This window comes from Hyperolius riggenbachi, chromosome 2 (assembly GCF_040937935.1).
Source record: "Hyperolius riggenbachi isolate aHypRig1 chromosome 2, aHypRig1.pri, whole genome shotgun sequence".
Classification (NCBI taxonomy): Eukaryota; Metazoa; Chordata; class Amphibia; order Anura; family Hyperoliidae; genus Hyperolius; species Hyperolius riggenbachi.
The window spans coordinates 363,068,675-363,085,179 of record NC_090647.1 but is presented as its reverse complement, the minus strand read 5'-3'; the positions used below and the strand labels follow the sequence as shown (position 1 = coordinate 363,085,179).

Genomic DNA, 16,505 nt, shown 5'->3' with positions numbered 1-16,505 from the left:
TGCTGCTTTTTATTTGGTGCAAATCGGCCCAGCAGGGCCTGAGCGGCAGCCTCTGGCGGTGTTGGACGAGCTGAGCTCGTCCAGACCGCTCAGCAGGTTAAAGGGAATAAGAAGAAAAAAATGTATTATTTTTTTAGTTCTCAGCTATTATAGTTTTAAAATAAAATGTGGTATAATATTATAGATACAACCCACACATTTTATTTACCCACTTGTACAACTTTTAAATTGTGTCCCTAGTACATTGTAAGGCAGCAATATTTTATTTGGAAATAAAGGTGTATTTTTCCATTTTGTGCTTCCGTATACTATTTTAATAATAAGAAAGCCTTTATTTGCAAAAATTAACAGCAATATACCTTCATGATATACACATTAAAAGTGCCCCTAAGTCCCTAAGGTAACTATTTATGTATTTTTTATGCTTTTATTTTTAAAATAAAAGTTTTTTATGGTGGTATCTATAGGGGAGTGGAGATAATGGGTTAACAATTTTTTTTGTTTATTTATTTATTTAATAGTGTCTTTTTATTTTTTGGCCACTAGATGTCAACACATTTTTATTCCTGTGTACTGAACAGTACACAGGAAGTAATGTGTATGCGTTACTGTTTACTTTTATTTTGTTAATGACCACCGTCATCTCGCTGAAGCCAGTGACCATCACTACGGGTAGTATGATCGGCTTTGGGAACACATGTTCCCATTCACTGATCACTACTCTACTGCGGGTGGTCGCAGGCGCCCTCATGCTCATGTGTGCATGTACGCCATAAGTAAATAACAAGATACATGTATATGGTTGTTAAGTGAAGTATACAGAGCCAGGGTGTAGAGAAACTGTCAAGCAATTGACTAGCGGATAACTTTTCAACACTTTGCAATTGAAATAAATTCCAAAAAGTAGGTGCAAAAGTTATAGTCAAATTATTTTGAGTATTTCTTGCTTGCTCATAGTTTAAAATGCATTTTATTGATAAGGTGCAAAAATACCACATAGGGAAAACAAATCAGGAAAAAAAGTTTATTGCATGTGGGCCATTATGTATTTAGACTAAAAGAGGATCTGAGTGTTACATACTGTAGGGCGGTCCGCATGCTCAGCACCAAGCATATTCCTCCCAAGTGGGGCGGCAGTGTCAGTGTAAGATAGAAGCTAGTTTTGTGAAAACGGCACAGTTCTGAAATCTAACGCTAATATTAATTTAGGTTATGCTGTGATTACTGACACAAGGTTCAGTGGGGTTTTACTTCCCTCTAGGTTTCTTTTGTGGTTAGGGTGGTGGGTTCTTGTGATTAACGGTCTATGTAATATTTTTTTAAGGATTTAAAAAAATTATATTTTAGTGTATAATCGATACCTTATCGATTATTACAATCTCACCTCCACTTGGCTCCACTAATGTCACAATCTCCCCTCCGCCTGGCTCCAGCAGCAGATCGGTGGAGACTTTGCCTCCATATGTATTTGGCATCTCTATAGGTCCCACAAGCTCTCATGGACAAACTCCCCTAGCACTGCCTGGCAACAGGGCACTTGGCATATGCTCTCCAGTGCCACCTCTAAACCAGGAAGTGGTTGAGACAATCTCTAGAGGCACGCTTGGCGTTCATTGGCTGGCAACTGTGAAGAGATCTCCTGATTGGTGCAGTCTAAAAGTCTAGTTGCCTGTGATAGCATTAAGTTGCTAGATCTAGCTGCATGCTGACATCTACTCATTGTCATTGAATCTTTGTGTGAGCTTTTGCTTGTTTATTGACCACTCTATTGCCTGCTGACTCTTGCCTGTTTGACCACTCTTCTGTCTTATCCTTGTACCTGTCTGATCTTGCTGTGAACAACAGGTTTGACATTTCAGTTTAATCGTTAACAGAAATAAGAATCATCCAAGAAAATGTTTTACATACCTGAATAACCAGTGATATCCATTGCTTTTAGATTCCTACACTTTATTACCGTTAAAGTTAAGCGTCCTGCAGTAGGTAGATAACATAAAGAGAACATGATTTCTCCAAGATCCACACTTTCCTTAAAAGAGAAAATAAATAAACACACATGATTAAACAGAAGATAGACATTCAAAAAACATAGCCTATTTCCTACACACAGCAGTAAATAATTCTGCATCTGATTAGATAAGAGAAATGCCTGCCTTTCTTCCACACAGTCATTTATATTATCTGTATGTTGGTGGCGGTGCAGCTACAGTGCTTGTCTGAATACTGAAATAAAGGGGGCGTTTATTTTTCTTCTTGATTCCAGCTTCACAAACGCAGAAATGGGAATTAATGGGTGTCACCTGCCTGCCTATGGTGTGCAGTACAGGTGTGGGAATAACAAGCATGACAAACAGAATAACCAATGTTTATTTAGTTTCTGATGCCTCCATACAGGACAGTTTATCTGTTTTCCTGTAGCTTCAGCTGAAACAATACTGTTGTTTAGTTCCAAATAATACAAGCAATTTCTAAGTGGGAATTAAAAAAAAAATACAAAAAAAAAATACAAAAATGGTTAAAACAGAACTGTCAAAAATACTATGTGAAGATCACAAATACACTATGGTACAAAAAAATTAATTTTTATATATCAAATCGTGTGTGTTTGTTTCAACAAAAGTTAGTATACAGATCCCTTTCTACTAGGGAAGATATGTTCTTGGAGTCTTAAGTTCCCCCTGCACACTTTGGCAGAACCACAAACAGCCAATCAGATTTCACCCATTCACGTCAATGGGAAAATTTAAAAACTGCCATTTTCACAGTAATAAAGCCAGTTTTCCCAAACTTGGCACAGTTCCTCACTTGGATACTGAGGTTAAAAATTCAGGCAGAGTGGATGGAACATAAAATAGCCAATCACTTTTCAGCCATTCATTTTCAATGGAAAAATGTAAACTGCAGCCATTCTTAGACTGTGAACATAGTCTAAAAGGGTAAAAACCCTTTCCAAGTGAAGGAAATAAACAAACACATGGACACTCTAGTGCAAGGAGAATAAATTGGTTCTAAAAGATGCTTTGCAGTAGCTCTGCTAGTATATACTACATAATTCTGTCAAGAGTGTGCATTCAGTTTGTCCCAACTTGAGGTCGTTTTAATATTTAATGATACAGCTGGGATACATATCTCAGCATGACCTGAAGAATAACAAAGATTATGGCCAGTGGAATAAAGAGCTAAAGGTGTTGTCTGATGCTCCAACACTGCCGTCACAGTCCCTGCTTACCCACATCCCTTTCTGGGAGTGTCCATCAGGCTCCACCTACATAACTGTCATTCAAAAATTACCGTATATACTCGTGTATAAGCCAACCCATGTATAAGCCAACCCCCCAACTTTTTCCTAATAAAACAGGAAAAAATGATTGAACCGAGTATCAGCCGGGGGTAGGAAAAAGGTGGCCTGGGGGTTGCTTGGTTGGCTGAAAGTTGTAATTGGTGACCCTTCTCTGTCTGTTTCTACTCATTTTACCCATACTTCTGATGCAGAAGGGACCAGCATTAGTCCTAGTATTTGGTTATTAATCACCAGGCACATAGGACTGGGCATACCTGAACAGAAAGAAAGCTACAGATTTGACCTTTCTCCCTACTCCCGCTGTGTACTTTGGTGCAATACAGCTGAGACGTGATGTGATTGATGAAGGTTTGCAGCATGTGTCTGTGTCTACATAATGCTACACTATGTGGCAACTCACATACTTTTCTAAACAGAACCCTGCAGTTACACACACAGATAGCAGGTGTCTGCATCAGAGTAATGTAATCACAATATCACAGTGAACATATTATTTAGTAGAGCAGCAGAGCTGGTAGCAGTGAAATGTAAGCCTGAAAGGCGGCAGGGGAAGAGCCCCACAGAGTGCATATGCATAGTGTTTATAGTAGTACATAGCTGCTCTTACCTAAGCTACGCTAACCAGGTTGAACAGAAATATAATCAGGTGAGTTCCAGTCTGACCTGGTGGAGAAGGTTTCTGGCGATATTCCAGGGGCACTCAGAATGGGCCTCCGCAGTTCAAACCTTTTTCCTGCACCCACTGGTCATAGTGATGGGGATTACAATCATCTGCATCATTACACAGGTGAGTTTGTGTTTAAAATTATGCAAACAAATAAACATGGTTAGAGGATTGGTGTCAAGTACACAATCTCACAAGCCTATATTTTCAAGCTAAGCCACATAATACAAGGTTTCAGCAGTACCTATGGGTTGGAGCTGATTGTATAAAGGTGGTTTTCTAGAAGACCCCTAGCAGTGCTCCGTCACTTTGGGTACAAACAAGTTTCACTTTTCCATGGTCAAGTGGAGTATGTAAGGGATACGCCTGTGATGAGAATGCTGAGCGGAGAATGGGATGAGGGCTTAGAAGAAGGGCATTCCCAGAGAGACAAGAGGTCTTGCTCTCCCTCCCAGGGGCATTCACCTAGAGCAGAGAGAGTATGTTTGGAAACGAGCATGGAAGGGTGAAACATAACAAAAAGAGGCTCATAGGTGCCATCTGAACCCTAATGGAGAAACCTGCAGATCAAGTCATTTCAGGGGGCTGTTAGAATGTAAGTATACTTGAATTCTAGGCCTCAGGTACTAAAGTCTAGTAAAGACTTGAGATTCAGGGTCTCTTTAAGCAAAGTTTCTCGGAGACAAATTATGAAGTCATTTATAAGACGCATGTTCCTCTAGAAGGACACATAATGGGTTATCAGGTCTAAATGTCCCGACATTCAGACTACGAAAAGGTAAACAAAGCCAATATTTGGAAAACATTGCATTCCGTGCATCTAGGGCATAAAGCACTGGTGCACTAGATGATGATGTGGGTCACATGCCCATGCCTGCCAATTGTAGGCTTGGGGGTTTGGCTCGGGGGATGTCAGAATTTAACTGTTTGACGTTCATATAAAAGGAAGAGACGGGGAGGAGCTTACCATGAGGGGGAGGTGAGCGTGTGGAGCTCTGGTCTCTCGCCCTCGGTGAAGCCCCTAAGTCCGTGGGTGCGAGAGGACGTTGCTGATTTTGTACCCCCTGGAAGCGTCTCTGGAGCCTGCCCAACCCTGTGAGCCCCCCGGCAGAAGCGGAAAAATAAGCCGCGGAAGTAGCGGTGGACACAGGCAGAGAAGCAGAGGGGAGCTGGAAAAGGGAGGTCTCCGTAGCTGCGCGACGTCATATCCGCCCGGAACTTCCTCTGGCGTGGCTTGGAGAGGGGATGCCGAGAGCAGCGCACGGAGACACCGGCAGACATCCCCGCTAGCCCAGGCAAAGAGGTATACTCGGCAGTGGAGTGCGGGAACGCTGGGAGCGGCAAACGGAGAACCTGGCAGGCAGCCTTAACAGGCTGGGCACAGAAATATAGCTGGCGGAGGAGTGGGTGGCGCTGTGAACGGTGCACGGCGACCCTGGTAGACAGCTACAACCAGCCCGGGCAGAAGAAAGGTATATCTGGCGGAGGAGAGGGGAAGTGCCGGGACAGGCACAGGAGGACCTCGTCAGACTGAACCTGGTAGAGGGAGCCGGTGCTCCTTAAAGACAAGGTTTCTGGATCCTGTGGGCTGCAAAGAAAAGAGACCTCTGAGATATTGGTAGAGTGACTGAGGGTGGTGCTGGGAATAGTGACTAGGAGCCAGCAGTCTAAAAGAAAAATGGTGAAGGATAAGGAGAGAGAAAAGGAGAAGAAGAAGAACCCAGTTAAAGGGACGACAACCCCAGTCCGGAAATCGGGTGAGCAAATATTTCGCAACAGCTGATAAAATACAGATGGAAGTGTCAGACAATACCCTTTCGTTATCAAGGGCCAGCTCCCCGGGCTCAGGATCGGAACGGGGAGGCAGCTTGGAAGAAATATGGAGGTGTTTAAGGGCTCTACCTACAAGATTGGACCTAGAGGCACAGACAGAAAAAATCACGGATCTTATGCGAACTGAAATCCTGGAGATCAAAGATGGATTAACAAACATGGAAGCAGAGATGGAAAAAAATGGAAGAACAAGTGGTGAAACTGCAGGCGGAGGTAAACGCGTTAAAGAAGACAGGTGAGAAACAAAGAAGTGTTAATACCTCCCTTAAATATGATATGGACGAAATCGGGAGAGACGTAACAATCTGAGAGTAAAGGGGATCCCCGAGACGGTGAGGGGGGGAGGACATGATTACCTGTTTACAAACTATCTTTAATGGGGTACTGGCCCGGCTAGAGGACGCTACAATTAAATCTTGAACGCGTACATCGGGCTTTGAGGGCCGTTTCAAGGGATAAGGACTTACCACGGGATATAATTTGCAGATTCCGCAATTTCAAGGATAAGGAAAATATTTCCGCAGCTTTGAGGCAGAAGGGGCCACAGAAATGGAAGGAGTTTACTATTACAGTTTACCAGGATCTTTCTTTTTACACACTGATGCAGCGTAGGGCCCTTAGACCACTGTTAGCACGTTTTTACAGCAGAAAAGAATACCCTATAAGTGGGGATTTCCATTTGCCTTAATATTATGCTGGACCGCAAATCATTGACATTGAGATTTCCAGAAGAATTGCCAGATATTTGTAAAGAACTATCTATCCCAGAGATGGATTTACCAGAGTGGAACCCGGAGGGGAGGGGATGGGATGGTCTGCAGGGGAGAAACAGAGCTGGACTTAAGAATGGGGGAGGGGGGGGTGGAGTGTTGATTTGAGGGGGGGGGGGGTGGAGAGGAGAGATAATCTCGTTTTGATATGTTATGGTTATTTGTTTGTTTATTTGTTTATATCTGTTTTCGCATCAGATGCAAAGATATGTGGGAGAGTAGAAGTAATATTGAACAAAGTGTGAGTATATATGAATATTGAATAGGTAAATATAAGAAAATGTGAATGGGTTTGTGGCACGCCTGGACATGGGGGGTGCATGGGTCCGCGGTGGGGGGGGTCTTCGTGCCGCCCTTCCTGCCCCCCCCCCTCCCTCCGCGGGCTCTCGGATAGGGAAATGATCACGGTTAAAATTAGTGTGACACTATGAAAAATTAATACTGGAGGGAGTCAAGTTGCTGTGCACCTGAATATGGGGGGATGTGTGGGCGGGCCCCGCGGGGGGGCGGACATTTTGGTCCCCCCCCCCTCCCCTTCCGCGGGCTCTCGGCTATGGAAATGGTCAAGGTTAAGATTGGCGTGACACAATGAAAAAGATGTGACACTGGAGGAAGCTGGGCTGTGTGCGCCTGGGTGTGGGGTGCGCGGGGGGGGGGGGCGCGGGCGGATGTTTTCGTACCCCCCGCCCCCCCCTCCCCCTCCCCTGGGGCTTTGAGATATAGAGATAATTACGATTAAGATAAATGTGGCACTATAAAAAAGATGTGACACTGGGGGAGGCTGGGTTGTTGTGCATATGGAGGTGGGATGGGGGCGGGTCCGCGGTGGGGGGTGGGGGGGGGCGGATGTTTCCGTCCTCCCTCCCCCCCCGCCCCCCATCCACGGGCTCTCGGCTGTGGCAATGAACATGGTTAAGGTTGATGTGACACTATGAAAAAGAGGTGATGGTGGAGGAAGTTAAATGTATTCAAGTTGAATTTATGGGGGGGAGATTGCTGTGAGAAGATTCAATTTGCATGAATATTTTTGGGGACACAGGGGTTAGTGGGAATATAGGATAGAATACTGCATGTACTGATGGCAAGGCTATCAGAAAGTGCATATGGTAAGGAAACGGCTAGAGCCATGGCACGGACTCCGTTGGTAGTAAGGGGGAGGGGTTGGGGAGGGGGAGGGTTAGAAGCTATAACAGGAAAAAAGAGAAATAAGGGGATGCGCCGTGCGAAAGGCCTGGGGGGGGAGGGGGCGGGGAGGGTAGAAGTTGGGTTTTGTTTTGCCCTGATTGGTATTGCTATGTTGAGATTTACACTATGGGGTTTCTCTCTCTCTTCCCCTCCCACCCCACCCCCTGGATGATTGGAGGACCTGTCCTCTCTGGGATACATTATTATTATTATTTATTGTATTTATAAAGCGCCAACATATTACGCAGCGCTGCACAATAGATAAAAAGGTTAACATACAAGGTAGGACATACAGGAAACTCACAACAAAACAAGATCATGCAAATGATTTGATAATACAGTGTCATAGGTCAAATAGAGATCCACAAAAGGGATGATTGTCAGCAAGATTGCATAATCAAGCTGGAAACACTAAGGGAGAGGGCCCTGCCAGAGGCTTACAATCTAAAGGGTGGGGGTGGAGACATTAGGTGTATCTGTTGAGAGGGTGTCTAACAGTACATATTATGGTGCTAGTGTAGGGGGGTATGCGAGCATGAAAGGATGAGTCTTGAGAGCTTGTGTGAAGATATTGAAGGTGGGGGCGAGTCTTGTGGCTGGAGGGAGCGAGTTCCAGAGAGCAGCTTATTGCGGGTGGACCAGGCATTCCAGAGGCCACAGGAAACAGGGAGTGAATGCCTAGGGGTAGGATGGATAGGAATAAGGTTATGCTGAGGAGGTGTGTGGGTAGAGTGTGGGGGGGAGGGAAGGGAGGTGCATGGGGGTTGAGGGCCAAAAGGGAGTCTAAAGACAGAAAGGGAGAGGGTGCGGGGAAACAAAAGGGGGACAAGGTGTAGAAGGAGGTGGAGGTAGAGCATGTGGTGATGGGGGATAGCAAGATGGGGAGGGAGATAGCTGGGAAATGGTGGAGGGGTCAGGGAGTTAATAGGAGGGAAGGGGTACATTTTGCACTGAAGGGATAAGGTAGGATGGGGTGTGGAGAGTGGAAGCCTAGACAGGGGGACAGCAGTTAGACCAAGATGAGATAAATGTCACCAATGATGTGGCTGAAGGGCTTCAGCAAAGTTGCATCAATAATCAATCTGGTAAGGAGCAGTCCATAGGAGATCAAGATCAGCAGTGAAGTTGGCAGAACATCAATGATGGCAAAAAAATCCAGCTGTGTATGATTGGTAGATGGGGTGTCTGGTTGGTAATGACGTAACTTGTCTGAAGGTCGGCGATGGATCAGTTGGTGGGGATATCAGCAGTGGAGCAGCCAGCGAAGATCAGCAGTGGTGTGGTTGGTGAGACACGGTGAAACCATCAGTAGTTTGGTAAGCGGGTGTGCAGTGCTTAAATTTAGCTGGTGTATGTTCAATATGGTATTGAAGGTACTTCTATGCAAGGTGTAGGAAATCAGTAGATGAACAACAGCCCAGAGTGTTGTGCTAGTTCACTTCTGTTCCCTTCTGGCTCAATTCTGGTATAATTCGGTTTGTCTAAAGTACCCTTAAAATTATTACCCTTTAAATGTATACCCTTAAATGTGTACACTGCTGACCAAGGTCATGCTGACTATATGATCTGCTAATATATCCCTGACTAGATAGATCCTAACAAGCAGACTGATTACAGCTGTGAATATACGAGACACTAGACTCTAGCCACACAGGGGCAGGGCCAGTCTAAAGATATGCAAATTGTGACTAATGAATTGAAATAGGCAAATGGTCACACAGGAAGAAGCCCCAATTATTAACACTTATAATTAAGCAGATTGATGCAGAATTTAGAATTTAAGCATACAGCCAGGAAAATTAATCAGTTGCATACCATAAAAGCAGATTGATGCAGAATTTAGAATTTGAGCATACAGCCAGGAAAATTAATCAGTTGCATACCATAAGAGCAGATTGATGCAGAATTTAGAATTTAAGCATACAGCCAGGAAAATTAATCAGTTGCATACCATAAGAGCAGATTGATGTAGAATTTAGAATTTAAGCATACAGCCAGGAAAATTAATCAGTTGCATACCATAAGAGCAGATTGATGCAGAATTTAGAATTTAAGCATACAGCCAGGAAAATTAATCAGTTGCATACCATAAGAGCAGATTAATGCAGAATTTAGAATTTAAGCATACAGCCAGGAAAATTAATCAGTTGCATACCATAAGAGCAGATTGATGCAGAATTTAGAATTTAGATACAGAGTGAAGGTTGAAATAAGCGGGGCTTCATGGGGGGGGGGGGCGAGCTTCCACGCCTTAGGGGTTTGGTGGTTCAATACCCAGAAGGCGGAGCAGCACGCCTATGAAACTGGGGAAGGGTTTCAAGAGGAAAGATTCCTCAGGGAGGAAAGAAGGGATGGGGGTGGACGGGAGGGGGGTAGGCTGCGGGATGAGTGAGAGGAGAGGTATGGATGTGGATGGGGGGGGGGGGGGGGGGTAGAATGGGAGGAAGAACTGAAAAAACTGATACTGGGACAGAGGTGAGAACAAGGAAGGCATATACAGATGAAAATAGGTAGTCTTAAAATTATGTCACTGAACGCCAGGGGCTTGAACATCCCGGAGAAGAGAGCATCTATCTTTAGGCTATGCCATAGAGAGGGGGCAGATATAATCTGCCTGCAGGAGACCCACTTTAAAATCTCATGTGCTCCAAAGCTTTTTGACAGGTATTATAAGACAATATACTTGAGTGGTCTACAACAATCTAAAGTGAAGGGGACAGCTATATTACTGTCAAAGGATATCCCATTTATATTAAAGGAAGAGTATGCGGACCCACAGGGGAGATTTAATCTAATTAAAGGTGAACTGAAGAACAGGATGGTCACGGTGGGGTCATACTACGCGCCAAGTATTAACCACCCTGGCGTTCTATTAAGATCGCCAGGGCGGCTGCGGGAGGGTTTTTTTTAAATAAAAAAAAAACTATTTCATGCAGCCAACTGAAAGTTGGCTGCATGAAAGCCCACTAGAGGGCGCTCCGGAGGCGTTCTTCCGATCGCCTCCGGCGCCCAGAATAAACAAGGAAGGCCGCAATGAGCGGCCTTCCTTGTTTTGCTTACATCGTCGCCATAGCGACGAGCGGAGTGACGTCATGGACGTCAGCCGACGTCCTGACGTCAGCCGCCTCCGATCCAGCCCTTAGCGCTGGCCGGAACTTTTTGTTCCGGCTACGCTGGGCTCAGGCGGCTGGGGGGACCCTCTTTCGCCGCTGCGGCGATGGGGCAGCACACGCGGCTGGCAAAGTGCCGGCTGCGTGTGCTGCTCTTTATTTGATGAAAATCGGCCCAGCAGGGCCTGAGCGGCAGCCTCCGGCGGTGATGGACGAGCTGAGCTCGTCCATACCGCCCGGCTGGTTAAACAAGTAGAAACCCTGGGGAGATGTATTAATAAATTGGAAGCATTTAGGGAGGGGGGGGGGGGTGATAATAGGTATGGATCTGAATTTGTCCCTGGACCCACGAGTGGATACATCTAAGGGAAGAACAACGACACCCTTAAAAACCCATAAAAGGAGTAAAGAGATACTGTGCAAGGCACAGCTTGTAGACGCTTGGCGCGTGTGTAACCCTACGGTGAGCGATTATACTTATTATTCCCAGATGCATAAGTGCCACACCAGGATAGATTATGTTCTGGTGTCGCATGATATATTATCTGCAGTAAATGGTTCAGAAATAGGCCCCATAACATTTTCAGACCATGCTCCAGTAATGGTGAAACTTGGGTGGGGAGAAAAAATAAAGGGTCCTATGATGTGGCGATTAAATAATTCACTACTGAGGGATGAGGAGATTGTACAAAAGATGAGAGATGAATTGGACTTTTATTTCTCGACAAATTCCAGGGGTGAGGCGTCTGAAATGACGGTATGGGAGGCCCACAAATGCTATATTAGGGGTATATTGATACAGGAGGGGTCTAGAAAGAAGAAGGAAAGGGATAGGAATATAAAAACCGCGCTGGAAACTATAGAAAGATTGGAACAACAGCATAAGGAGGAGAAAGCAGAGGAACAATGGGAGGAACTACAGAGGGAAAGAGAGCACCTGAGGGCATTATTATTCCAGGGGGTTAAAAATATGGCATTAAGATGCAAACGTTCCTTCTATGAATATGGGAATAAGAGTAGCGCTATGCTAGCAAGGGCCCTAAAAAACAGCAGAGGAGCAATTATATTCCCTGTATAAAAGACAAAAAGTCAAGAGTAGTTTATGAGATGGAGGAGATAACCCGGGTCTTTAGGGAATATTACAAGGGGCTGTATAATTTGAAAAGGGAAACATCAACAGGAGATAGAGAGGAGAGAAGAGAGGAAATAAGAAGTTATATAGAGGAAAGTGGAATGCCCAGATTGTCAGAGGAAGACGCCTCATCCCTGGAAGGTGAGATACAACTGGAGGAAATTAAAACAGCAATAAAACAAATGCCACTAGGTAAAGTACCGGGCCCGGATGGGCTCTCAATGGAATATTATGCAAAGTTTAATGAGCAACTGGTGGGATACCTAGCTGAAGCATTTAATGGAATGACCAAGGGTGAAGGAGAGGGTGACGGATTCTCGCCTGTATGCAGGAGTCCTATATCTCACTTTTGCATAAGGAGGGAAAAGACCCAATGCAGTGCCAAAGTTTTAGACCAATAGCACTACTGAATACAGATATTAAGATCTTCGCAAAAATTTTAGCCAATAGGCTGGCACCGTTCATGAATCAGTTGGTATACCCAGACCAGGTGGGGTTTGTGGGGGGGCGGGAGGCGAGGGACGGCACTACCCGCACCCTTGATCTGGCATGCTGGACGAGGGCCCACTCCAACCCTGTGGTACTACTGTCAACAGATGCCGAGAAAGCATTCAACAGGGTGGAGTGGGCCTACATAGAAGGGGTATTAAAACATGTGGGGTTACAAGAAAAGATGAATGCAAGAATAATGGGTTTATATTCCTTCCCAAACGCAAGGATAAGGGTTAATGGGGTGATCTCGGACCCCTTTGAAATTAAAAATGGGACGAGACAGGGCTGCCCCTTGTCACCGTTGGTATTTGCCCTGTCTCTGGATTCCTGTGTAGGGTGAGAGCGGACTCCAGCATACGGGGCCTGGAAATTGGGGGACAGACGTATAAAGTATCAGCGTATGCAGATGACATGTTATTTTATCTTAGAGATCCACAGAGGTCACTACTTAGCCTGATGAGGGAGTTCGACAAAGTGGGGAGACTTTCCAATATGAAGATCAATTTGGACAAAAGTATAATAATCGCTTGGGGGGTGAGAGGGGAACAAAGAGAAGAGCTGATGCGGAATTTCCCATTTAAATGGCAGAACAGAATGATGGGGTACCTGGGAGTAAAGATAGGCTTTGATTTAAAAGAAATAGTAAATGATAATTACTTCCCCTTACTGGAAAGGATAAAACAGGATCTGGCGGCTTGGGATCGGCCAAGCTTCTCCTGGTTTGGTAGAATATCCATCATTAAGATGAATGTTCTCCCCCGCTTTCTCTATTTGTTTCAGGCGCTACCAGTCCCAATACCCCCTCCCTTTTTTCGCCAATTGAAAAGTATTATCGGACGATTTATAGAAAGAGGCCGGAAAACTCGAGTGAGCTATAAGCTACAGACAACGGAGAGGGAGAAGGGAGGTCTGGCGGTCCCTGATCTTAAAAAATATGCTGAGGGAGGCCTCGGTATTGGTCCGAATAATAGACTGGAACAGGAACCGTGAGGAAAAGAGGTGGGTGTCGGTAGAGGAGGAAATGATAGGGAGCCCAATAGGTAACCTCCCCTGGATTCAGGAGAAAAGTGGGATAGAGGTAAAGAAAGAGGGGACTGAATTAGTGAGACACACATTGAAAATTTTTGAAAAGTGGAGGAAGAATGTAGGAGTGTCACCCTGGCCGACCCCCATGATTCCCATCTTTGGGAATATAAAATTCCCAGTGGGAATGGACCTCGTTAAATATTCACACTGGAAGAGGGGACAGGAGTTGAAAGTTGCAGATATGTTAGACGGTGCAGAATGGACCCCGACTCAGGAACTGCTGGATGCAGGGGAAGGGGGGTATATGGATGAATGGAAATATGCCCAGATAAAATCTTTTGTGAGAAGTCAAGGGACCAAAGAGGCACTAAGTAGAGATCTAACCCCATTTGAGGAAATGTGCAGAGGGAAAGGGCAAAATAAGGGAACGCTGTCAAGGGTATATAAGATTCTTAATGGAAGTGAGGACCATACAAGAAGCTTGAGAGAGAAGTGGGAAAAAGACCTGGGGAAAGTATTTACGGAAGTACAGTGGAAAAAAGTATTAGCGTTTGCTAGCAAATCGACAATGCCCACAAGAGGACAGGAAGCAGGATATAAGATCTTCGCAAGGTGGTATTATACGCCGGATAGGTTGGGTAGAATGTTCCCAGGTACCTCACCATTTTGTTGGAGATGTGGGGAGGAGAGGGGAGATATTATTCACATTTTTTGGGGATGTAAAAAATTGGGGGGGGGGGGGTTTGGTCAGAAGTTAGGAGTATAATAAAGCAGATAACTGGGGTAGAGATACGGGAGGACCCTGCGTTTTTTCTGCTACACAGTAATGGATGGTCAGTTAAAAAATATAAAAACTCCTTGTTGAAATCCCTGGTCAATGCTTCAAGAATACTGGTAGCGAGACATTGGAAATCTACCCAGAGCCCAATAATTCAGGAATGGTTTAAAGAAGTAGCAGAAACGCAGAGAATGGAGGAATTAACAAGCTTCATTAAGGGCGAAGGGGACTTATATGAGAAGAAATGGTCTCAATGGGAGGTGCTTAGGAGGGAAAGGGAATAAGAGGGTAGGTGAGAGGAAAGGGATCAGGAGGGGGAGCCCATAGGGGGTCCAGTGACAAGAAGAAAGCGAGGGATAGAGTAGAGAAAAGAGGAAGAGAGGAGAATGAAAATGAGGAAAATATGAAGAGGACCAGTACGGGAATGAAAGAGGAGTGTGTATAAAAGAAGGATGAGAGTATGATATGCATGAGGGTAATGTATGAGTGTTAGTGCTATAAAGAGGATGTATCCAGGAAATTAAGGCGTGGATATGCTTTTTTTCTCCTCCCCTTATCTGTTTTTAGGGGGGTGACAGGAGCAGATTGTCGAGATGGAAAAAATTAATAAGAAATGTATACTGTTGAACATTGTATGAGCAAATTTTGTATGAATTTTGTATAACTGGAATGATATAAATAAAGATAATATATAATGTAAAAAAAAAGGAAGAGACGGTATGGCAGAGGGAACTTCTTCTTCTGTATGCTATCCTGCTCTCTACACTTCCTATTTAGAATAATAGCTTCATGTCTGTATGCTGCAAATATATGTGATGTACATAGGACATAGGAAAGAAATCAACATGTAACAAAAGATGCCTGATGGAATACTTGTATATCTCTGATTGCTGAATAAACCCCTTAAAGGTGAAGGTGGCTGTCTCCGCTCTATCTCCTGTATGCTGTTGCTGCGAGTTGCAGCTCTAAAGAGTTGCTGGTGCCGGAGTAAAAGGTGTGTTGTGCTGTTGCCAATAGCAAACAACGTATAGGTTCTTACAATTGCCATTTAAGAATGTCAGAGTTAACCGATGCTAACATAGAGGAGGTGTTTTACATGACCATATTCCAGGACTGAACCAAAGCCTGTCCCCAATATCATGCAATCAATTCACTGGTAGCACCCACCCTGCATTTACCTACATAGGTGATTCAGCCTTGGTATACAACACCACAGTTTATACAAATCCCACCTACCCGTGGAACAGCTAAGCCAACCACACAGTGCGACTACAGAAAAAAAGTACATTTGAAATAATCAGGCTTATAAAATAAATTAATAGATAACCCTTGTCCAGGTGTGGCTTTAGCAAAATGTATTCTGGAAGGTGTGCTTGTACGGTAGTGGTACGTACCACGAAAAAATCTTCCAGTTCCCTGAGGAGACCATTTTAAAGGGTGAAACATCTCAGACATATCAGGGTACCAATAAGTTGGCAAGGTACTTGAACCTATGACTAATTATCCCTATCATCCAGCATATTTGGTCTTGTGTATGCTGTAATGCCTGGCAGATCTTTCGCCTTCCTTCAGCCTCTATACCCCAATCTAATACCATGCTCTTCCCGTTACGTCAAGTCCCTGCGTGAACGGGAGACCAGTATGTCTACCCGACTACAATTACCCCACAGGACTTCAGCTTGCAAGGTATAGAGACTGAGGCCAGGAAGACAAGAGTACCACCAGAGCCTACTAAACAAGATAAACGTTACTGGATCATATCAGGAAATAGTGCAGGACGCACTTGTGGAGGAGACCACACAGATCACTGCAGGAGCTGCAGACTAGAAATGGAGTAAGGTTGCTCAGAACAACCGCAGCTCTGAGCTTCCGATAACCACCACAATAAACAAGACCACAATGGTTGCTCAGAGCGACTACAGCTCTGAGCTTCTGTTGTCTGCCACACTGAATAAGACATTGACAGACAAACAGACAGGTAGGAATGTTTGGCAATCTAATCACTAGCGCAGCAATAGAAAACATCCACACAGGCACAAACAAGACAGAACAATAAGGTGCGTAACTAATAGCAACCTCACGTCCACAGGATCAGAAAGAGAACAAATTAGAAGGAATCCGTTTGCATTTTTTTGGCAAAATGATTTGCGATCATTTAACAAATTCCAAAGGGTCATCCAAGATCTACTCACTTTCATTAGCAGTTACCTCAGA

General features: G+C 44.6%; 1 protein-coding gene across 1 annotated transcript in view; it reads left to right on the top strand.

Moving 5' to 3' along the window:
• The window catches only part of HIPK1 (homeodomain interacting protein kinase 1), a 139,853-nt gene extending 126,376 nt beyond the window's left edge, over nucleotides 1–13,477 (top strand). Inside the window, 3 exon segments of the mRNA XM_068266186.1 lie at nucleotides 3,117–3,292; nucleotides 5,794–6,033; nucleotides 12,823–13,477. Coding sequence (XP_068122287.1) covers nucleotides 3,117–3,292; nucleotides 5,794–6,033; nucleotides 12,823–13,477 — 1,071 coding nt within the window.
• Nucleotides 13,478–16,505: the final 3,028 nt, after the last annotated feature.